General features: G+C 38.8%; 1 protein-coding gene across 2 annotated transcripts; it reads left to right on the top strand.

Moving 5' to 3' along the window:
• Positions 1-963: 963 nt before the first annotated feature.
• Positions 964-19,100, top strand: LOC148876881 (transducin family protein / WD-40 repeat family protein). 2 transcript variants are annotated; one of them, XM_088975697.1, is made up of 11 exons: positions 964-1,155; positions 1,235-1,282; positions 1,487-1,528; positions 2,230-2,349; positions 8,189-8,334; positions 8,431-8,578; positions 8,693-8,776; positions 9,699-9,814; positions 16,978-17,036; positions 17,692-17,782; positions 18,761-19,100. In XM_088975697.1, the coding sequence occupies exons 1-11, from the start codon at positions 1,065-1,067 to the stop codon at positions 18,986-18,988; spliced, it is 1,173 nt and encodes a 390-aa protein (XP_088831823.1). In that variant the 5' UTR covers positions 964-1,064; the 3' UTR covers positions 18,989-19,100. The 2 variants fall into 2 exon arrangements, 1 of the variants encoding a protein (XP_088831823.1); XR_016109389.1 differs by having other exon boundaries at positions 972-1,155; positions 17,692-17,856.
• The last annotated feature ends 5,842 nt before the right edge of the window (positions 19,101-24,942 follow it).

Here is a 24,942-nt window from a genome sequence, read left to right as displayed (position 1 = left end):
AGAGATAATTTTGGAGATAAATATAAATTAGAGATAATTTTGGAGAAATTGGGGGATAGTTGGGGAGGTTTAGGAGAAATTTTAGGAGAAGAGCTTATTTAGGTTATTGGAAAAGTGCATCTCATTAGTTGTTTAAAAAATGATAATGAATAAAAAATAAAAAATTCAAAAAAATAGAAAATTTCTTCACTACCTTGTTAGATAGATAGATAGGGTAAGCTGTTGAAATCTTTCCCTGAAGTTTAGTGATTGCAATTGCCTTCCCTAACTTTATGACATAGTTGCAAATAGACCCTTATGGTAGAATTTTCTAATAAAAGGCATGAAAATGTCTAAAATACTCGTGCAATTGTTTTTAACAAAAATGTTTGTTTTTCAAAATTTTTCTTGATATGAATCACTACCCCAATTCCTTCCATTTTTTTTCCTGAAATTGATTTATTTTCCAAATTTGCCCTTTATATCAGTCACTCAAAGTAAAGCCAAAACTTTAAATTTCCTTTGTTTTTGTTGTTCATAAAGTTTGTATTATTTTTCCCATAGAAACCAGCCTCAATAGTAATTATATGGATATTTTAGACATTTTCATGCCTTTTTTTAGAAGATTCTACCGGAAAGGGTTCACTTGCAACTGTATTAAAAAATTCAGGGGAGGTAATTGAAATTATTATACTTCAGGGGAGATTTCAATAGTTTATCTTAAATTATTTCTTAAAAATGCCCCTCCCAAACGGGCATTCTGACTGACATAAAAAACAGGAATTCTCATTGGGTCGTAGTTCTAGTTCTACCGGTTAGCTCATCCAGACCGTGAAAATCCGTCAATCAACCAGGACCCGGAGAAGGCCACCGGGTCATTGGTTTGCCTCTCCGGTCCGGACCGAGTCTGACAGCCCTGGGTGCGGTTGGATCGTTACTGCGGCCCGGCCCCGAACTCGAAGGATATGATTATGATGACACTAGTGATCGACCAAGTAGGGTTTTAAAAACAGAAGGGCATTTTCCCGCGAAGGGAGAATAAAACCCTGCAAAACCCTTTCTCTTTGAGCAATTTAGCAGCAACGATGCACGGTCATGGTGATGACGAGGACGACAATGGAGAGGTCTTCCTCGATGAAGATGACATCATCAATGAAATCACTGTCGACGAAGAAGGTACCCTATGCGGGATTCTCTCCTCTTCCACTCTCTCTTTGTGAAAATATAGTTCTAAATTCTTTAGCTGCACGTGCAGATCTTCCTGATGTGGAAGATGAAGCCGGTTCAGATGCTGAAGATATTGGTATGTTCAATTACGATGCTTGTGCCGTTCCTTTTCATGTTCATAGTGTACTCCCGTCTCAATGGATATATCTGTACTGAGAAATTCAAGTCAAACTGAAAGTAAAGAATCGATTGCGCTACTAGGTCCAGAAAAATCGGGTGGTGCTTTGAATTATTGAGTATATTATCTTATTAAGTTGTTTGTTCTCTTACGTGGTTGCAGAGGAACTTGACGATTCAATGCTCGTGTTCACTGGCCATACTGGTAAAATACCCAGATCTCTATCCATATAAAATGTTTGATATCTGTTCTTTCAATATTATGTTTTTGTGACCCAAACTTGGGGCCAATTGTTATCGCTTTAGTCCTTAGAGCTTATTTCATGCAGACTCCAATAAAGCGCGTGGACTTTTCTGTTTTCTCTAACTTTTTTTATTGTTTTTGTTTTTGAATTTTAGTTTTTGGCATTGCATTTGTCTTGCCTATAGTCCCCATGGCAAGGTTTGGATTACCACGTTAACATGGAGATCAATCTTCATTTACTGCTTTTTGTTAGATTTATATGGTTTTGGTACCATTTACGTTTTATTCAGTAAACGTTTATTGATGGTGCCACATAGGCGCCATCTCAGCATTTTCTCTCTCTTGTTCTTCTGCATACATCGAAAATGTAAAAAGTGAACTTTGGTTTATGTGCATGCCAGCCGTTTGTAGAAGTTAATTTTTGAAGCTTCCACAAACGGCCAGGCGTTTATTCACTGTTACGCTGAAGTGGTGCCTAGTGGTGCCTAGTTGTCATAAACGGTTGCAATTATTGCATTTCTTGGTTTTACCAGCAAATAAAGTACAAACATTTATTCAATAAACATAAACGGAACCAAACACATACTTAGTTTTTGCATTTTATGCATTAGAAGAAATTTATCATAAGTACCCTGTCATTTTATATTAAAAAAATTGGGCAGGTGAACTTTATACGGTTGCATGCAGTCCAACAGATGCGGCACTAGTGGCAACAGGTGGAGGAGATGATAGGGGATTTATGTGGAAGATTGGCCAAGGAGATTGGGCTTTTGAACTTAAAGGTATGCTTGCTCTATGCACAGAAAGATTCTATACGTGCTAGTTGTATCTTGTATTGCTTCGATATGTATGACTTTAAAAATATGCCATTCTATGTGCATGGAAAATTGGGGATTGGATTCTAGCAACTCAATTGGTTATGGGATTTTTAACTAGCATTGTAACTAAATATTTAAAAGAATATAATATTTAAGTATAGGGTCATAATTTTATGTTGTAAACAAGAATAGAGCAATGCCTTAATTGTAAACTCTGCAGGTCACCTTTCCTAACTTTAGGGAGGAATGGGGTAAGGTATACTCACCTTGGGAGTTTGAGACTCATTTCTTTGGTGTCTTACCAACTATACCTTATTTCAAAAGAGAAGAAAAAAAAAGTGGAAAAGAGTTGACCTTATAAAGAAAAGGGTATCCTCATAGGGTCAAGTAGGGAAACTTGCTAGAAGAGCCACACATATTTGCTATGCGGGAAAATTCTTGGCCTAGTAGCCTTCTTTACATCCTTATCATCTCACTTATGCACAATGTTTTCTTTTTTGAATAAAATATATATCATATTTTGGCTCACTACATAGATGAGGCTAGGGATCTGATATACTCCTTGAATGCATCTTTAATCTGGATTCCCAGGAATTTAAACTCTGTAGCAGATAAGTTACCCTAGTCTGGTGCTTATAGGGAAAACTTATATAGTAATAGTATAATGCCTTTGTAACCTGTTTGTGACTAGCCTTTTGTACATCATCTCATGTACTCTCTCTTCTCTATTTTATAAAGTAACCCTTTCTCTCAAAAAAAGAATCTTGTAACCTATCCAAACCATTTGTGAGTGGGGTGGTAAGGCAATGATGTAGGTTTTCCTAAAAGGCAGCATATGGCCTCAGGAAGGAGAAGGTGAGAGGGTCAGGTTGTAGGGAGTTGTGAGGGGATCTTTAATGGAAGTTGGAGAAGGGTTGGAATCATGATCATGCAGTACTTTGGCATGGAATTGATAATGAATGTGTGTTGAGGGCTTAGATCTATTCTATTTGTAGAGAAGAACTTCGTAAAAGAATAGGAAGTTACGTATTGGAAAAGGAGACTTTTCCTAGGACAAGAAAGTCTATCAGTCGGTTAATTTTAGGACAGAAGGTTCGCTAGTAGGGTTTCCCCACATGTCATCGTGGAGATTCTGAGATCAGGGCTCCTACTTTTTTCCTCAGAGCCTGCACATGAGCACGTGCTTGGCTACATCCTTGCCTCTAGAAGCTTCTCAGTATGCCTTAGCCTTTTGTTTGGAGTATTGATGCATTGGTAATTCATTGCAGTATGTTGTGTTATTGCGCTACGGTGTTTAGGTGATATGTTGTCACATACATTTGTGCTTGTCACGTTGCAGTGCTACAACGCTTAGGCAGTGTGTCATCACAGCACGGAGGACTACTGCACTGATGCGCTGGTTCGTAGGACATTAGTGAGCTTGGTTTTATGCCAGCACTGTGATTCAGCGTGTCTCGTTGCAAGTGTGGTCACATATTGTGACTTAGGCGTTAAGTGGAAACTACACTGTAGAAAGCTTTTGTGCTATCAGTCATTTGGGTATCTTTCAGCACAATTATTTCATTTAAACATGGGAACCTGGCTTTGCACTGCGCTCTTGGAACGCTGTAGACACTTATTTGGATATTCACAGCGCAGTGTCCATGGGACCTAAATCCATGTACTTGCACCATCCATTGGAAAGGGATTGACTACATGTTCACTCCTCTAGTCTTCCAGTCTGCATCAGCCCCATGCTACTTTTGTATTGGAGTTCTCCCTGAGTAGAAATAGTTGTCCAAACTAGCAAGGCACCTGTCTGCTAAATATCAAGGCACCTATCTGCCAAATTGCAAGCAGAAATTTGCTGGATTCCCTAATACGATAATTCCTTAGCTTACTCCCTTGCCTAGGAAGGAATAGACAGATGTATTTTTTGGGTGTGAATACCCTTTGGGTCAAAGCAAGCTTTACATGATGCAAGGCTTTTGGGGGAGCGGGGTTTTTGCTTTGGCTGTACTCTTCTATCTTTCATCATGTATCTCTGGAAACTAAAATCTACGCCTTGCCCATTTTCCTAATATCAATAAAATCTTTTCACTTGTTGGTCGAAAAAAAAGCTGTCCAAACTTTCATTGATTTTTTCTCAATGAGGAGTTAGGGAGATGATATTGATTCTTGATGATGGCAGTGCCCTTAGGCAATCAAGGGCCCTTAGACATAAACTATGATGTGGTTTGGGCCTTTAATTGTCTTGTTAGTGAAGCAGGCTCTACAAAAGTGAATGTGATACCTTTTCAATATGAACTTAGAACTATGGCGATCTTAAGCCCTTCTTCCTAGTTTAATTCAATAATTTCCTTCACTCCTTTAGCGCATTAACTGGGGAAACAGTTTTGGAAGAGGACCATGGAGACTATACCTCTTGCTGATTCCTAAACTGGCTTCTTTTGATTCTTGTTTTCTGGTTTCGAGGTGGATTCCTAGGGGTTTGTATGCTATAACTGATGGTTTAGATAGATATGAAATGATCTGAGATGGAATACGTGACAAGTTCTGATTGCTAATTTGCATTAGGAAACTTGAATGGCTTGCTGCGTGTACATCTTTGTGATGGACTCAGAAATTTCTTCTGTTTGATGTCCATCTTGTCCTTCATCCTTTTGTGATACTATTCATATTAATACAGTTAAAGAACTTTTACAAAAATGGAAGAGAGAGGACTTCTCAAAGCACAAACTCCAAGAGTGGTAGAAAAACTATCTTTATTCAAAATAATGTTTATTTTGTGGTTTTCAAAATATCATTATTGGTAAAGTAATACAAGTATTTATAGTGAGAAAAGAAACCCTAACACTACTTGCTAGTCAAATAATGTAATAAAATAAAAGAAAAACACAAAATATCTTTTTTGGCATCTTCCTAGATTCTCTTCTGTATCCTCCAATCCTAGGATGTGGGGGTTGTATTGCAAGAAAATGTGATGTAGAACCAGCTCAGTTCTAGTCCTTAGGGAATGTTGAATGGTCTTTGAGGCTGACTGTTGGAGGGATTGGTTATCAGTAGCAAGTTGTTCCTCCTCAAAGGTAAAGGTAATGACAAGCTGGGTCCCCCCTCCTCACGGGTTCTTTGAAGCTGAGTTTTGATGGAAGTAGCCAGGGCAACCCGGGTCCCTCTGGTTTGGGAGGTGTATTGATGAATGAGGCTGGAGAGGCTGTCTTACTAGACTCTGGCCCTTTAGGTGCTGGTAACTCTATTCGGGCAGAGCTGTTAGCTGCAATACAAGGAATATTTCTTGCAAAAGAAATGGGTGTGGAGCAGCTTCTGGTTGAAGGGGACTCTAAGACAGCTTCCGGAGAATGTCACGTGGGACTACAAGAATGAGATAAAGAAATTCAAATGATTGACAAGGAATATGTTTGTAACAGTACAGTGGGTTGGGAGATCAGCTAATGCATTTGTTGATGTCTTGGCAAAACAAGGGACAAACAGGGAAACATTGTTCTGGGCGCAACTGTAATTTGTCTTTTTTAATAGTCATGCACTTTTTGATGTAGTTTTTGTGTTTTCTGTATGGAGAGGCAGCACCTTGCACGCATCTCTAAGGGGATTTTCATGTAACTGATCTTTGAATTAATGGAATATGACTCTTTACTTGTCAAAAAAATGTTGAACGGTCTTCTTTGATCAGAATTTTATGGTTGTTGATGGCTGTAATGGCTTCTTGAAGGAATAAGAGAGAAAATATGGAGAGAAAGAAGAGAGAAAATACCTGGAATCACTCACCATAGTTAGCATAAGCTGAAGAAAACTCATAAGCTTCATTGCTCTTTGTGTAAAACGCCCATACATATTTATAGAATCTAAACTCATAATAATCATTGGAGTCAAGCTGTTAAACTCATAATGGTCCTGGGTCAAGTCTATGAATCCATCATTTGCTGGACGGTGTGGGAAGAAAGAAATCAAAGAACTTCTCATGAAGACGAAAAAAGCAAGGAAGCCATCATTGAATTAATATATGTTAGGGTGGTTCACTGGGTCAAGTCTATGAAGCTCAAGCTCTTTGAAGGTTTTTCAGCAGGAGACATCTTTAGAAAATGCAAAGAAATGGCTTGGTCTGCTCCCTTGACTACATCCCTTAGTCCAGCTTGGACTCCGCCAGCTTTGGGGTTCATTAAATTGAACTTTGATGGCAGCAGTGAAGGAAACCCAGGCCTTTCAGGCATAGGTAATGTTTACAGGGATAAAGAAGGTTGAATTATTGTCATGTTCTCAGGACCTATAGGTTGGGGGGATTCATTGAGAGCTGAAATTTCATCAGCTCTAGAAGGGATTAAAAGAGCCTAGCCAGCTGAAAATCAGCAAACTGTTGGTGGAAGGTGATTCTAGGCTGACTTTTAGCTGGCTGCAGAAGGAAGAGTCCAGTCTGTGGAAGTTTTCAAATGAAAAAAGGAAAATCATTCAGCTAACTCAAAACATGCAAATTCGGGTTCAGTGGGCCAAGAGGAGTGCTAACACTCTGGCAGACACTTTGGCCAAACAAGGGGTGGGAAGAGCAAATATTTTTTGGGCATTGTTGTAATCTGATTTTTAATGTTAGGGAGGGTTGAGAGTTTTTACCTCTCCCTTCGTTTTGTAATTTTCTATCATTTTTTTCTTAATAAAAGTTGCTGTTATTGATAAAAAAAAACTCATAATGGTTTTAGTAGTCAAACTGTAGACTCGATAATCCTAGTAGAACTCAAACTAAGCTGTCATATCCTATTTCAATTCAAAGAAGACTCAATAACTCTAATCCTACTTATTCAATGACTCTGAAATTTTAAATATAAATAAACTATAACTAGACAAATTAAACCATATTGTTGGACCCCACAGAAAAGTGCAAAATGACAAAAATACCCCCTACTGTCCAAAAATACAGAAATACATAAAATTTCATAAAATTCCAATTTTGACTCTTCAGCTTCTGCATCAAGATGAGACATATAAATTGTAAGGAAATCCTGTGTGTACGGGCCTATGGTCCAAATGAGCAAGGACCACTTATGCTGCATCAGTCTCTCTTAAATATTAATGTGAACTATCATTTATCAACAAAATAATAGACATCCCATAAAGAAGTTCTTATTCAGAACATGTGGCAATACTTTTGGGGTTGGAACTTATCAGTTCCATGAGTGAAGGTCAAAGGGAGGAACATGGGTACTCTCTTCAGGTTTCAAGGGAAGTTGCCAGTTGCCACATTGATGGTTCCTGTCTTACTTTGGCTCTTCCAGACAACCTTCTTTGTGAGTCCGGATCTACATGTTGATTGCAGCATTGCTTTCCACATGATTGTAGCCACACAACTAAAATATGATTGCCATCTCCATGGTACAACCCCCATCAATGACAACATCCAAGTATGCAAGATGTTTGAGATGTGTGGCTATAAATTATGTTGGAAGCAATGTTGCTACCAACATGTTGGTAATGGTGGCAGATCCGGACTGTTGATTAGTAGATCAGTCCCCATGTTAAATTAATGCTCTGAAAATAAAAAAATGGAAAATCAACAATCTGCAAGTGTTATAGAAGGGCAGCTGGTATTTCAAAATTTAAATGTCTCCAAGGGTGGATGTAGGTTAGATTGCTAATTTCTCAAGCCTATTTTGCTTTATCTTTCTTGCTTTAACCATCAAGATTCATCATTTATCAGTATTCAGCAGTGAGTTCATAAACTTAATTCTTTGATTAAGTTCAGCATTTACTTGTACTGAGTTAATTGATTAGCTTAGCTTCAAGGGAGCACATTCTAACTATTTGTTTTTCTATGCAGGGCACAAGGATTCTGTTTCTAGTTTAGCCTTCAGCACTGATGGGCAGTTACTTGCCTCAGGAAGCTTTGATGGACTTATCCAAGTATGGGACATATCTTCAGGTAGTCTCAAGTGCACACTTGAAGGTCCTGGAGGGGGCATTGAGGTGAGAACATTAAACTTTCTTTAATGGTCATATTGCAATAACTGTCGATATGAGATAATTAGATTAAGGTTGGATCTGAACTTTTTAATTACTCAGTGGGTCAGGTGGCATCCAAGGGGGCATGTGGTCTTGGCTGGTTCAGAGGATTCTACTGTTTGGATGTGGAATGCCGACAAAAGTGCCTATCTTAATATGTTTTCTGGTCACGGTAGCAATGTAACTTGTGGTGATTTTACCCCTGATGGTACTTCAGTACTCTTATCGTCCAAAAGAGTTTTGGTTTTTGAATCTTCTTGAGCTCTTTTATTCCTCAATAGTTAACATAGGTTTGATTTTTTGCATTTCTTGCCTTGTGAAGGTAAAACTATTTGTACTGGTTCAGATGATGCATCATTAAGGATATGGAACCCAAAAACTGGTGAAAACATCCATGTTGTTAGAGGTATATATATTCGGTTGGTTCTACTTTGGCTTTGAAGGTTCTTCCCCAATCCCCACCCCTTCCTGCTCATCAACTTTTAGTCTCACTCTGGTCATGCTTCAAAACCAAAACTGTTTGTAGTTGTATGTGTTTCATGCTTGCTTGGCTGGAAACTCTGTAACTACGGAACATAGAAGAGGAGAATTGGTAGAAGTTTGTCATGTGAACGCGCTAATATTGACACGGATAAAGCAATGTCATTTGTATGTCTTCTAATTTGAGCGGTTTGAACTGTCCCAGTCTAGACAGAAATATAAAAAAATTGCTTTGCCAATACACAGAATGCCCACTTTGCAATTAATAAAATACCCTTTTGCATATTTTCAATTACCAAAATGTTGCTGAGGGAATTATAAAAACACACTTCATGGGGTATTCTGCTTCTTGATTAGAGGAGTCAAAAGCTTTTACTGCCTCAGTCCAAGCAGCTTATTAGAATTCTTCAAGTTTATTACATATGCATGATGTATTTGTATCAATAGAAGATTTGAGGACTGAAAATTGGTCTATTTAGCAAAAATGGAAAGAAAGAATGAAAAGGAAAAATTTAATGTGCCAAATTGATTCAATGATCTGGCTGGGTTGTTTGCAGCATTTGTGAACCCATATGTACAAACATGCAATAATGGCTGCTACCATCTGGATACTAATTGATTACAAAATGTATTGCACAGGCAGCGGGAACATCTGCTACCGTCTGGTACTAGTTGATGTGTCATATTTGTGGAGGGAAGCCTCTATTAAGAGGATAACTCCTGGCTACATGCTTCCATTATTTGGGTTCATATTCTGATTTTGGAGATAATATATATTGAATCATTATCATATTATTTGAGATTCCTGCTGAGTTTTTAGGATATTTTTTTCTTCCTTTGCACTCTAGGTCATCCATATCATACTGAAGGACTGACATGCTTGGAAATAAGCGCTGATTCCATGCTTGCTATTACAAGTTCAAAGGATAGCTCTGTTCATATTGTTAACATATCAAGTGGGAAGGTTTGAGTTCACCCCCATTAAAATCTAGTTTCTTTCTTTTATTTTTTAACTATTCTTTTTGTTAGCTATGGGCCTATGGCTCTATTGATGTCTATAATTTTGAGTTAAAGTATACTATCTATGGTGCTCATGTTCGCCTTCTATTGCTGTTGTTCTGATAGCAAGTAGATTATCATTATTTCATTGACTAATACACATGAAAATGCTCATCATATTTAATACTTAGATTAGAAACACACTACCAAATGTTCCCTGTTTGTACCTGTTGCAGGAAAAGGGTTCTTCATAAGTGCCTATCTAAAAATAGTAGTTTCTCTCTCAATACAGTGTATTTATGTCTTCCCATGTTTAGAGGGGCACCACTACCACCACCACCATCATCTCTCTCTCTCTCTCTCTCTCTCTCTCTCTTGTCTGAAAGTTATTGAGTCTTAGTGAGCAACTGGAAAGCTTGTGAAGAGTTATTGAGTCTAAATACGGTTCAAGGGAGATGGATTGAGAGCCTGGTAGCAACATTCAATCATGTGGCACTGCTATTTTGGAAAGGAAATGAAAAAGTAAGTTTTGAATTCACAAAAGGTTATGGTTCATCAAAAAAGGTTATGGATGGATAGAGGGTGTAGACAGCAACCTTTGGTGGATACGCTTCCATCTTTGTTCATGGCTGCACAGAATACAGAGGCCTCAATTGCTTAAGGACTGCAATGTGATTTCAAATGGCTGTGTCACCAGAATCCTTTATAAGAAGAAACTTAAATCACTGGGATGTGGATTTAATGGTGGACCTGTTGCAGAAAATTCCTTATACCTCAGGTGGGACAACCTGATTGTAGAAGGCAGAAATGAGAAAGTAATGCTCTTTTCTCTTGAATTTGTTCTACGAGAAGCTGGAAAAATGTGCTTGGAGTTAGTTTCCTTATAGCAGAATTTGGCAATCTGTAAGTCCTTCAAAAATTAAGTTCCTTTGTATGAAAAGCAGCTTTTGGAAAGTGCTTGGCTTGTGACAAAATTCAGAGCAGGGGCCTGAATTTGGATTGCATGGAGTGTTCTTTTGGTTCTGCTGAGGTGGAGACAACAAACCATTTATTTTTGCATTGTCTCTTTCACAGCCAGTGTGAAACAGAGTACTCGGAACTTTTGGTGGATTGGTTGTTCTCTTTTGAGTTGGCAGCTTGGTGGTTTAAGTAAAAGTGGGAAAGTTGTCTAGGGCCTAGTCGCTATAGCTGTCTTTTGGTGTGTCTAGGTTGAAAGAAATGCCTGGATCTTTGAGAACATATGTTCCAGTGAGCAAGAGATGCTGGGGCTTAGTTGCTCTTGGTTGGCAGCATACAAGTTTGGAAATCTAGCTTATTCTTCATTGAAACCCAACACACTATATGAGAAGCCTAAAACTTCAAAAAGGGCATTTTATTTTCTACAGTTGATTCTAGTCTTTTGTGTCATGTATTTTGATTTGAATGAGTCTAACTCCGATACTTGACAAACACAATACCTAAAAGACTGGTAACCACTAACCAATCGACTGGTATCACAAAAGTGGCAACCAATCACCATCATCATCATTGTTGCTGTTGTTACTGCAGGTTTGCTGGTTGGGCCATTTTGTGGAAGAGTCTAAATGGCCAAGGACACTTCAATAATGAACTCATTTTATGGCTCAAAAGGAGTTCCCATGTTCCATTCCTTGTCCTCTATTCATGAAAAGTTTCATCCATAGGTAAGATTCTAGCAGTGGTGTCTAACAAATTGGAAAAGTTAATGAGAGACTTTTTGTGGGAGTCAGGTGAGGAGAAGAGGGACCATAGAGTGGGGTGGGAGATGGTAATTAGGAATAAGAAGTCAGGAGGGTTGGGGATCGGGAACATTAGGAAGAGGCATGTGGCTTTATTGGGGAAATGGTTATGGAGGTTCCCTTTTGAGAAGAAGTTGTGGGCTAGAATAGTGGCTAGCATACTGATAAAAAAAAAGAATAGTGGCTAGCATTCATGGGTTGGAGGACAACGGATGGGATCCTGGAATCTTGGCAAGGACTACATGTGCCTCACCTTGGAAAACAATCCATGGCTTGTTACCAGTTTTCTCCCCTCTAATCAGGTATGATTTAAACTCAAGCAACCTCATAAAATTTTGGGAACAAACTTGGGTGGGGAATTTTCCTTTGAAGGATCAATTTCCACCCCTCTATGCTCTCTTTAAAAACGAACCTATTTCTTCCTTTTTTGTCCCGTCATCTTCAAACACTAGGTTTGGTTGGAATTTGGGTATGTGAATGGCTGTTAGAGATATAGATCTGGACAACACCCTGTCTATCCCAGCTATTCTTGAAAATGTTTTTCTGGACCCCACAAAGGAAGACACCAGAATTTGAACCGCCACTCCCTCGGGCTATTCCTCTTGCGCCTCTTTCTTCAAAGTCTTAACTCAGCCTTCCAGCACTGCAGGTTTACCCTTCCCTGTTAAAGAGATATGGTGTAAGTCAATTCCTCCTAGGGTTGGGAGTTTTTGTTGGGAAACTTTCCTAAAAAGAATCAACACTAGTGAATGTGCGAAGCCAATTATCCAAGATGTGTTTATCTCTGCATAGGCATATTCTATGTAAAGATGATGGGGAAATTGGTTATCACCTGTTGGTTTTTTGCCAGCTTGCCAAAACTATTTGGGAATGGGCTTTTTCTCTTTTTGGGTGTAGGTGGAATCCCCCTTTGAATGTGCAAAGTCTATTTTCTTCTTTTTTCGGGTGGCATCCTAAGAGGGGTAGTACCATGTGGAGGTGCCTAAGAGCTACTGCATGCTAGATATTGTGGGAAGAAAGGAATTCAAGGATTTTCTTTGAGAAATAGAGAAACCTTGAAAGTCTGATTGACTTGATTCACTTCAGGATAGTACATTGGTTGAAGTCCTTGTAGTTATTAACAGACTTTACAGTGGACGATTTGCTGAGGAAGTGGAAAGAGATTGCTAGTTCTGCCTAGGTGAATTCAAGTCTTTGTCTGTCTCTCGGACCCTTCCCCCCATTGGTTTTGTAAAGTTGAACTTCGATGGCAGCAGTAGAGGGAACCCTGGGCATTCAGGCATTGTGGGTGTGTTTAGGGATGAGAATAGAATTGTTTCAGCCATGTTCTCAGGCCCAATTGTAGCAGGTGACTCTCTCAGGTCTGAGATATTTGCGGCTTTGGTAGGTGTTTGAAGGGCCAAGGAAATGAATATTTGGTGGCTTGTAATTGATGGGGACTCATAGGTGATATGATAATAGGGTGGTTGAGAGAAGACAAGGATGGGTTATGGAACTACACCAATGAGTGGAAAAAGTTCATGTGGTTGGCTAAGGACATGGAAATAAAGTACAAGCTGGGTGCCCTTTTTGGGTGCAGCTGGATCCCTCCCTTGAATGTGCAAAGCCTTTTCTCTCCTTCTTACTTTAGTTGGCCTTTTAAAAAGAGGGAGATTTATGTGGAGATGTACAAGGGCTGCAGTCTGCTGGTCTATCTGGGAAGAAAGAAACTCACGTACCTTCTCAGAAAAGGAAAGAACCATGGAGAATGTAATGGAGTTGATACATTTAAGGGTGGCTCACTGGCTGAAATCTCTGAACCTATTCTGATGGATCTACCACCTTCGGGACTCAATACTGATGGAGCTGGTTCGAGGGAGCTCACCCTCCTGAAATGGATGAAAGGGGTAGGGTGAGAATGGAGAAGGGGAAAGAAGGAAGGGTGAGAGAGACAGAGGAGATATTAATGGGTTTTCTCCTATATCCTTTACACAGCCTCTTACAGGTATTTATAATGCATGATGAGAGGATAACAACCTCTAACAAACTCTGATCGTTCCCCACTATCTCTAACAAACTCTGATCAATTCTCATGACGTGGACGGCACGTGTACATGAACCTCATGGGCGGTGTTATGTGTGTGATCCGTGGAGTGCTCTGGGTTGGGACTTGGGCCTGTTGGGCCTGGGTCACGTCGTTTGGGCTTGCTTTCATGCTAGACCTAACATATTCACAGTTTTTTCCTTGGATGACTTGATGAGGAATTGGTTAGAGATAGCTAATTCTGCCCAGGTTAATACGGTTTCTTCTCCCTCTTGGACCTCTCCTCCACCTGGATTCGTGAAGCTGAGTTTTGAAGGAAGTAGTTTAAGGAACCTAGGGCTCTCTGGTGTAGGGAGAGTGTTTAGGAATGATGAGGGGCTTATTATAGCCATGTTCTCAGGCCCTTTTGGAAAAGGAGACTCTCTTAGGGCTGAGATCCTTGCGGCTCTGGAAGGTGCCCAAAGAGCAAGGGACCTGAACCTAAGAAAAGTGGGTTTTGAAGGTGACTCAGAGGTGGTGGTGAGATGGCTAAAGGAAGATAACTCTGGTATCTGCCTATCTGGAACTACAGCAATGAAAAGAAAAAAAAAATTAAGTGGCTGACTAGGGACATCGAGGTGAAATACAGTTGGGTAAAGAGAATTGCTAACTCACTTGCTGATGGGTTAGCCAAGCAAGGGGTGAAGAGGGGATCTTTCTTTTGGGCTCATTTCTAATCTTGTATTTTTTTGTTTTGCTAAAATGGGGGAGTTAAGAAAGTTTAAAGTTTACCTCCCCCTCTCTTGTAATTAAAGTTTCTTATTCTTAATAAATTCTGCCATTACTGATAAAAAAAGAAAAAGATATGCTAACTTGTTTGCAGATGGGTTAGCAAAGCAAGGGGTGGCTAGGCAATCTTTATTCTGGGCTCAGTTGTAATTTTAGTTTTTTCACTTTGAGGGCTCTTGCCTTTGCTGGGGGAGTTAAGGAAGCTTATCTCCCCTCCTTTGTAATTAATTATTCTGTTTGATTAGTGAAATCTTTGTTATTGATAAAAAAAAAAGTTTCATCCAGAGATACCTTTGCCATTTTTTTTAATTAGAAACAGTGATACCTTTGCCATATCTGTATAAAGCTTTCTTTCTATGCATCTTTTAACTTGAAAAAAGAAGTTTGTGTAGCTATTGTTTGTTGGGAAAAACTCCTATAAATGGTGGGGCATGGAGTTGACATGGATTTTGGGGAGCGAAGACATGGTAATCCAGATATCTTCTATTTGATGGCTATTCTGGATTAGTCAGGGTTTCCATGTGACACAAATAGGTTTTGTCTTCCTTGTTATTTAGCTTAGCTGGAAAAGTTGTTATTTTTATTTTTGTTAAGTCAGAGTTGTTAGATCATTTTTAAGGTCTTGATATTTTTCCTGTGATTAGGAGAGTGAGTAAATCGTGTAGGTCATTGTGGTTCTTGAAATTGCTGACCTTAGTTTCTTCTTCCTGTTTTCTTAATCATCTTATTTGAGGCAAATGGAATTGGTGCTTTGGGGAAAATGCATCTAATTTAGGCTTCCATCATGTCACCATTAATTGATTTATTTTGTTAAATGAGTATGAAGCTGCATACTATATCTAACCAAGGGATAATGGAGTCATATGAACTATGATGGTGAGAGTTGTGTGATTATTCGGGGATCATTGCACGTTAGGGATTTGTCAATGGGTCAGGTTTGGTATGGGGCAGAGTCATATTGATCCCAACCTGTGAAAATGTTCTTGCAACCAAGCTTGGTGTACCCCATCACAGAGCTAGGGTGGGGCAAGACAGAGGAAATTGATAAAAGGGAAAGCTAAGCATGATCATTGGAGGCGGAATGCTTAGTTGTAACAGAGAGGCAAAAACAGGGGAACCTTTTCACTTAGATAGTGGTGAAATGACCTGGTTTGTAGAACATTCCAACCCAAACCCAATGTGGACCAGGGTTTTGGGAACCCAGCATCAACTGAACCTGATAATAGCACTGACAAACCTGTCCTAGTAGGGGTTTAGTGGGTTGGGTAACTCACCCCGATAAGAAAGGCTATTACCCAATGTCGGTCCTAACTATCTAGGGTCTTGGGAGGGTCACTGGGTACAGTTCTAACCTTTGGCATTTTTCACACAAAGTGACTGCCCTCATACGTGGGAGTTCACAATGTTATTAAAAGCTTTGGAAGAGTAAAACATGGAAAATTTCAAACCACCATGATTTGGGATAAAAGGATCTGCAAATGATTCACGGATAGACTTGGTAATAGATGAAACCTATGTAGAAAGCTAAGACTGCTTTGCTGGACAAGATCTTAACTATAGTGCATCTTACTTTGGAGAGTGGATACTGGAATATTGGTATACCATATACACCCTTTCGTATAGGGGAGTCACTGTCATTCATTTGATTCCTCTATCCTTGCTAATACAAAGTTTGGACACTACTGTAGGGATGCAACTTGGGCAGGTGTGGCTCGTGGGTTGAGCATTTGTCAAATTTTGAATGGGCCTGAGCCTGATGCTATGATAAGTTATTCAAATCTAAACTTGCATCCTTACTTTATTACATTATTCAATGGGAACGGGTTAGTCCTAACTCCTAAAAGGTCTCCACCAGCTTATACCATCATGGCTAATGAAGTGATTTTATAGTATGGGTGGTGTCAATTGGATCTTTCTCCGCCATTTGGTGCCCATGAAAAGTAAATCAACTCATACATAGAATTGGTTTGGTGAACATCTACTCTTGGTGATTTTCAAGGTTCAACTCCAACCATGTTCAGTATATTTGGGCACAATCATTTTTATTCATCCTTCCACGTGTAAAGGCCTAGACAGTAGAAACATATTTTTCTACGTTAGCCATGTAAAGTCTTTGTATATGGGTCTGGACTGCTATTGTTTTAGATTATCTGCACATCATCTTTTTTAATAAAACACACTGAAAATCCCTCCTGTATATCATTTCTAGAGTGCTCATACAGCAAGGGTATGACTAGATATATGGTATTGGATATGGAATTTACACTACAAATTGAAGTATCTGGCACAATACAGCACCCTTGTGCAGTTATTCATGTATCACAGCTATCTATATATTTTAGAAGTGTCGACTAAGTGTACTCCAGAAACTCTATGTAGTGTCATATTGGCCTCTATCATGTTGGCATTAGTATGTGGTATGCTAAGAATTTTCAGGTATTCAGTGTTATAGATTTCCAGTATTTACCTATTCCAAGGAAGTTAGGAGTTTTCTTGCAATATTATATCCTGAATGGATGTTTGGAAATTAATGGTGAACTAAGGATGGTGGTTGATGAGCTTTATCATTGCAATGTGCAGGTGATTAGTTCACTGGTTGGTCATTCAGATTCAATCGAGTGTGTTGGACTTTCTTTGAGGTATGCTCAGCATCTTGAGTAATAATTACTTTGAAATCTTGTTGGTTAAATCTGTTGTTGCATGAATTTTTCCTAAATGGACAATGCATTTGTGTCAGACGTGTGTTGGATTCTGAGACTCCACATATTTTTAGTGGCCATTTATTAATATGGTTTTCCCTCTAACATACAGACAAATCCCACTTTGGTTGTTTGACATAATGTTATTGTTAACATAACATACATTACAATTTGCATGGTTTCTTGATGAACGTTTACATGTGACAATGCTCTTTTCCATATGCAGTCTGCATTTCAGAAAATTTATTAGAACCTATTACTTAATGGTAATAGTTAGAATTACAAGATATCTGATTGTCTAATAGTAAATATTTTTACTTGTATCCACGATTGAATGTTTTCTCAACCTGCTTGGAGCTCAGACAAGTGGCTCGTTGTATCATTATCTCTTTTTCATCAATAATTTTTTACCTCATTTTAAAAAAAGGGTTCTGAATTTGCACAAATTCTTTTTTTTAGGTATTATTTGCTCGTGCACAAATTCTTACAACCCTTTTCATTTTTCAATAAGTTGCAGCAATCATCAAATCCTTGTTGAATTTGGTAACCTATATTTGTTTAATCTCTTCTTTAATATGTCAATTTTATGTCACAGCTTCCCTTGGGCTGCAACAGGGGGCATGGATCAGAAGCTCATCATCTGGGATCTGCAGCATTCATCACCACGTTGCACGTGTGACCATGAGGTCTAATTTTGTTCGGTTCCTCGGTTATATTTTGAAGATTTCACCACTTAAACTAATTTTGCAAATAGGCAAGGGTAGGGTGTTTAACAAGTTGCATTAGAATGATACAAATTTGATTTGATCACCTGAATCCTGTCTTCAGATTTAATCCAATATTTAAGTAGATTTGAATATAGGTTATCAAATTCAATTTTGATTCGGTAATTTAAATATAGAATTTGATCAACTTAAAAAATATTAGAAAACAAAGGAAATATCAATGAAGAAATGAATACAAGGTAAAAAAAACTATTAAAAGGATATAGAAAGGTCTCATGCTGGTCATAGGGGAGACTTGGAATCAAATCCCGCCTGCACCTTGGTTGGGGGATGGGCTACCCCTGTTGTGTAGCTGACTTCGCATTTGAATCCTAGGAGAAGATTGTAGCTGACTCATACTTCAATTAATAATATGTTTGAATTATTGATAAAAAAAATTGTGGCTGACAATTGTTCATCGAAGACTAGACAGGACTGTTTTCATGGTCTTCTTGTTAGTTGGTCATAGATGCTCATTTTGAGGGGTGTTTTTCAAGACATCAGCAAAATCATATCATTTTTGTTGGATGTGGCTGTTGTTTTTATTTTAAAATTAAACCATACATCATTCATTATTGGTAAACACCCCTTGGTTTTTGTTTTCAAGAATGCCAGGGGAAATCAATCTTTAGAAAGGTGCTTTCTTTTTGTATGGAAGGTATGACTATTACGCCCTCCGTACCACAAGGAAGGTCCCCTTTTTGTTTTAGTTTTCGCTTTTTTCCTCCTGGGCCATAATTATTTTGTTCATCATAGAAATATACGCATGAAAAGCTTACTTTTCTCCAATATCCCTTGTTTAATTTCATGGCTTCTTTTGAGCAGCTAATTTGATCAGTTAATTTGTAGTTGTGCATTCTAACCATGTTGCTGACATGTTGAAGCTCTTATTGGTGGCAGGAAGGTGTGACATGTTTGTCATGGCTGGGTGCATCTCGATACATAGCCACTGGCTCTGTAGATGGGAAAGTACGTATATGGGATAGCCTCTCTGGGAATTGTGCTAGAACTTTCAGCGGTCACTCTGAAGCCATTCAGTCCCTGGTTGTCTCTGCTAACGGGGAATTCCTTGTTTCAGTGTCACTTGATGGGACTGCTCGAGTATTTGAAATGGCTGAATTTCGATAGGAAAGAAGCGATATCTGTAAGAAGCGCTAAAGTTATTGCCGTAAATTAATGTCTGCAATATATGTACTGGCATTTTTGTTTTGTTAAATACCAAATAGTTTTGGTGGAAAAATTGTTGTGGCAGAATTTAATCATGCATTATGTGGTACATGAATTAACATTTTTTAGCTGTGAAGAGTACCTGAGGTTTGCTTCCCTTTGTGTTTTGGGATGCACAACCCAGACATGGTTGAACGTGGCCTGCACTTTTTTAATGAAGAGACTAGGCATTTATCACATGGGACAAAGTATGTAGAGATGCCCCCCTTGTTGGGGGAACTTAGTGGCAGATGGCCAGATATAGAACAGGGTGCACATGAGGTTTATTGATTGAGCTTGCAGTTATGCGCCTGTTGGGTGATCATCGTCACAAGGGTCAATAGGGGTTTAATAAGAAATAAAAGATTTAGGCCTCATTCGCTTTCGATATTTATTGGGGGTAAGTTGGTCAACCAGTAAGTTGATTGGCCAAACGCAAAACAAGAAAGCAATTATGACTAAGGCCCATTCATCGAGCTCGTGTTCTGTGAACCTGCCAATGAGAGAAGACCACGTTGTCTTTGCAAAAATGGGCCAATGTTAATGGATAGGCGGACATTAATTGGAGTGTGTGGTTGAACCGGATACAAAATGATAAAAACTAAATTGAAACCCCTCTGTTCAAAGCTTTCCTATCATTTTCTCTTTTCTCCTCCACTGAACCCCCTTCTTGTTTTTTGTTTTGAACAGATCAACGATGAGACTCAGACCAGATCCTGTTGTCCAAATAGCCAAAAGAAAGTCTGCCGGTATTGACCCACCTTTGTTCTCTTGAAGAATCCTGCCGGTGTAAGGCTTCGATCTATTGAAAAGAGAAAATAGGAAACCCTTTGGAAGAAGAAGAAGAAGAGGAGGAGGAGGCTATAAAATGTATCGCTGGAGCTCTCGCCACCGATGACTGCTGGTTTGGGCCGCCGTCTGCTGTGGTATGGTCACCGGTGTGTGGGTAGGGTTCGGTGGAGGAAAAGCAGTGAAACTTCGCAAAATGGGAGGGAGAATAAGGGAGGAACTCGGCCAGGGTGTCTTTCATTTGCTTTTTGTCTTTTTGTGGCCGGTTGAACCAGCTATCCCATGTTAACAATCAAGGGCCCATTAACGTTTGTAATGTTGGCCCTGACCGACATGGTCGATTGTGATTGGTGGGTTCACATGTCCAGTGAACCCACCGGTGCATAGAACGCGGACTACCACTCACCCCCAATAAATAAAGGTTCTGTTAATCCAATGAAAAGTGAATGAAGTATAACTGTACAAGAAAAGATACGAGCTCCTGGTATGCTAATGCCAACGATATTTCGGTTCGATTCAGAAGAAAAACAGAAAGAATTCCAACTGCTGGAAAACGCATTATTAGAACTTACAAATATGAATTGGGATTTGTTCACATCCCACCCTGTATTAGAACATCTCCCATGAATAATAAATACAAGTATAGGAGATGTTTCCGATGTGAAGTCAAGACATGTGAGTAAGTGTCAATGGTATTCAAAAATCCGATTTTGAATTCGATATTCGACATTAATCGAATCGAATTCGAATATCCTATTCTTACCGAATAGCTAATCGAATTCGAATTTGGATATGACCTGATTTGATTCGATAAATATCCAAATTCGATCGATTATTTAATATATAATAATTAAATTATATACTTTATATCAATAAAATATTTATTAATGATCTAAAATAATTAATTAATCAAATTCGAATAGAATATTTGAATATACGAATATTTAATCGGATTCGGATTCAAATATTGTTCGATTCAATTCGAATTCGATCCGTTTACACCCCTAGTTGCGAGATCGGTGTGAAGCAAGGGCGGAGCCAGGGATGTCATTTAAATCTTACATATATTTTGCCCCTCCTATCTATGTTTCTTATATTATGGCCCCATTATCCATGTTTATTACGATTTGGCCCCCATAAATAAAAAATTCTAACTCCGCCCTTGGTGTGAGGAGCACGGTGTGAAGAACTGATCTGGACTCTACAAATATTAACTTTGGGCTTTTTTTTTTATTGAAATACTGGAAAACACACTTGAGTAATCGAGTTCTTAGCTTTCTGGGAAACTCCACAAAGATAAGATGGGGTCGAGATATTGACATTTGGTAATAGATTATCACGATCCCCAATAAAATGGACACGTCAATTGTTGTTTAGATCAGACAAACAAGACATTTGCTTGGGACATGTGGATGCAGTAGAGCGCAACACATGTAGGCAGCTGGGCGAACAACTTGACAGATTGGTGCACATGCATGGCTTTGGACTTAGGCTTGGACTAGGTGGCCATGCCCGGTTAGGTTTTTTGTAATTGTTGTACAAGCCCACCGCTGGGCAGTGTAACAGGTGAGAGCAAATTTCAAAATTGTGTAGCAATAATATTGGGCGGCAGCCGTTTGATATTTTTATATAAATTTATGTATATTATAAATATTTTATATTTTCTATATATTATAAATTAATAAGTATGCATTACATAAAGACAAATTTCTTAAACTATCCTCATAATTTAATTAATTGATTAAATTTATTCTTATTATTCATATATTATCTTAGAGTATCTCTAAATTTTCTGACAATTATTTAAACCTCCTTGTCAAAATTTCAAAGTCAAACAAGGTAAAATTTTTCACTCCAAATATCTGTCAGGGTTGGTGTTCGACTTCTTTTCCTCCATTGATAACCTTCAAGTACTAAGCGATCCAAACACTTGATGTAGCGATCAGCCTCTTGAATCCAAAGCCACAAAACTCTCTTGTCCATGGATCTACAATAAGATGAACATCTATAACCGTTCCTGGCGCTGGTAAGAAAGTAAAGCTAGGCTACCTGTAGGTCGGAGGATCGACTACTATCCCGGCTTACAAGCCTATATTTCTTGGATGCCAATGCTAATAAGATCTCTGGGCACGACCCGACAAACTTCTCGGGGTCCTTGGTTGAGCTTTCGATGATAAACAACTATCTATAAGGACCTTTTCCACCGAACAACTATTGGACCAAACTATATTGAATGGGTATTTTTTGGCACCAAAGGTTGATTTTTCCAGCGATTTAAAACAACTACCCTTTCTTTGCCACTTCGTAGACCAGTGGGTGGGGCCATCAATTTAAAATTATATATATATTTATTGTTTTTATTATATTTATTATAATATATATTATGTATAAATATAAAATAAAAAAAATAAATGATTAACTGAACCGATCAGCCGATTAATCGATTGGCTTCGATTCTATTTTGCACACCCCTAATTTTGGCAAATGATCCAAATGGAGGTTTCAGTAATTTAGCGAAAACTAAATTCTATCGTGTTTAGCATTGTCCATTGGGGTAGATAACAAAACGGAAGTACCATACATTCTTTAAATATATATATATATATATATATATATGGGGAGGTTTTTGTTATGATTTGGTTTCAATATAGGATTGGCAAGACCGCAAGAGTTCTAGACGGAGCATTTTCATCTTTCTTAATATTTTGAGATGTCACGAAAAATGTTGTTATCGTAAAACATAGGCAAAGTATTTTATATTTTATCTATGAATAATATTAATAATTTAATATATAATACTTTGATAATATTTAATTTAATTTGTTAGTACCATATCATATCCGATTGCAATCCGATTCGAATCCCATGTAAATCTCATGGATCCAATTTGAAGTTCGCTATAAACGATCTGCCTTAGATCCGATTGGATTCGATCGGTTTGCAAAGAATCAAGATCGGATTTGCTCTCATACAGCTTGTCCAAAAGTGGCAACCCCTCAACGGTTCAATTGGCTGTCGAGGAAGTCCCATTTCATTTCACTTCTAAATTGTTTTATTTTATAGAACATTTGTTCTTCTGTATTTTTTCATCCTCCGCTGCCGGAATCCATTTGTAGGGTAGGGTTTCGTTTAAATGCTGTAGCCTGTAGTAACACTCCATTTCCCAACGATCTCTTTGATTTCTATTTGTAAGTAGGTTTGTTCTGAGAGAGAAAAATGAAACAGGCAATCCAGAGCAATCCATTTGTAGGGTAGGGTTTTGTTGAAATAGGGTTTTGATTCCTATTTGTAAGTAGGTTTAAGCTTTTGAGAGAGAAAAAAAGATGATCCGGAATGATCCATTTGCAGGGTAGGGTTTTGTTGAAATGATGTAGGAATACTCCAATTCCCAACGTTCTTTGGTTTCAATTTGTAAGTAGTTTTAAGGTTTTGAGAGAAGAAACCATGCGATCTGGAATGATCCATTTGCAGGGTAGGGTTTTTGTTGAAATGCAGTAGGAATACTCCTGATGAGGGCAGATTTGGCCCTCCAGTGAAGTTGCGACACATGGCACCTCGTGACAACTAGGCGACACCCAGGCAACTGAAAGAATGGTAGGATCCATCTAATGGACGCCAAGAAGGGTGGGTGAATTTCAAAAATTTTTTACCTTCTCCCAACTGGGAATCATATTCCCTAAAATTAGAATACATTATTCAAGGATTCTACTTGAACCATAATCAAACCAGATCTGAACCAAAAGGAAACAAGAAGGATTATACCTGATCTGGAGAAATAATATCTCCCAAAGTTGGTGTTCACGCCCAAAGAAGAAACCAAGATCCGCTCCTGCTGAAGATGACACAGCTGTGGATGGAACGGAACTAGCAGGGTGCGTCCTACACACTGGATTCTTCGCAAAAATCCTCTGGAAACCTTGAATACCGAATCTTTTGGTCTTTCTTGCAAGACTGTTGTCAAGAACTGATTTCTTGACTTCTTGTTGCTACAAAGATCCAATCTTGCAACAGGGAATGGCAGCTGCTGGAGGAGGAGAAATCCAGGGACGAAGAGGGCAGAACTATCTCTTCTCTCTTGAGTCTGTGAGAGATCAAATCTCAATTCGTAGGAGGTGTCTCTCGCTTACAAAATCCTAATTCGAAATATGATATTCCTCTCAAGGTTTTCTCCTCTTTCTTCTTGATTAAGAAACCTCCCAATATTTTTGGGAGTTATCCCAATCCAAATCAGTATTTGGATAGGGGATAATCTTAATCCTATCTGCAAATTAAGTTAGTTAACTCCTGATCTTATCAGGAGGTTACCAGATTCAAATCTAATTTGAATTTGGTCTCTTAGAGTGGATAAGGTTAAAGACCCAATCCTTTTACTAACATTAATCTTAGATTCGCCCCATGAACAGGTGATCATATCAGCCCAGTTCGAAATGGACTTTAGGCCCATTAAGTGTTCAGTGTTTAACTAGTTTTCAATCTGCTGCCCAGTTGGGCTTCTTTGTATGGCGTGGGACCCAAGCATTGATCTACACACCAGTCACATGGGTTCGGCCCAACCTTTATTACAAGGCCCAGCCGAATTCACTAAAAGACTCAGTGACCCCCTTGAGCTCATCACATGGACCCTATGGGCCCAACACTTACATTAAGTGGTCCCTGGGCCAAGCCATCTTATAAAAACCCAGGGACTGTGGGCAGGTGCAAGATTAGCCCATAAGGTATTATCCTAAATGGTCTTACACTTAACCTCTCAGCCCTTAATGATCAAGCACTGCCCGACAAGAGAAGACCTCTCTCTCGGCTGCAAGGAACAGTGCCGCACTCTCCACTCACATGGATCCCGGGAATTAAAACCTTTTGCAAATCTTTTTAAACCGTACATATACATATATATATATTAATTTTGCAAAACAAAATTCCAACAATTGAAATCAACTGCCGGCAGTTTGGTTTCCATTAGAGAGAGTGCATTCTCGATCATTACCATTGTCCGACAAAGGAGCTGATCCTGTCACTATGATCACTCACTCAGATGAATTCTCAGACTGCCCCAACATGTCCAGGTTTTGACCCCCTATAAGGATCTCACT

The sequence above is a fragment of the Nelumbo lutea genome, chromosome 1 (assembly GCF_056320005.1).
Source record: "Nelumbo lutea isolate HS-2025 chromosome 1, American lotus-T2T, whole genome shotgun sequence".
Lineage (NCBI taxonomy): Eukaryota > Viridiplantae > Streptophyta > Magnoliopsida > Proteales > Nelumbonaceae > Nelumbo > Nelumbo lutea.
Note: the sequence above shows the minus strand (reverse complement) of the source record. Positions and strands in the feature narration are given on the sequence as shown.

Bases quoted from the DNA above. Each gene is read 5' to 3' on its own strand.
- LOC148876881 (XM_088975697.1), top strand. From the start codon at position 1,065: ATGCACGGTCATGGTGATGACGAGGACGACAATGGAGAGGTCTTCCTC. The intron at 1,156-1,234 runs GTACCCTATGCG...CTGCACGTGCAG, and splicing joins AATCACTGTCGACGAAGAAG to ATCTTCCTGATGTGGAAGAT. The intron at 8,335-8,430 runs GTGAGAACATTA...TTAATTACTCAG, and splicing joins GTCCTGGAGGGGGCATTGAG to TGGGTCAGGTGGCATCCAAG.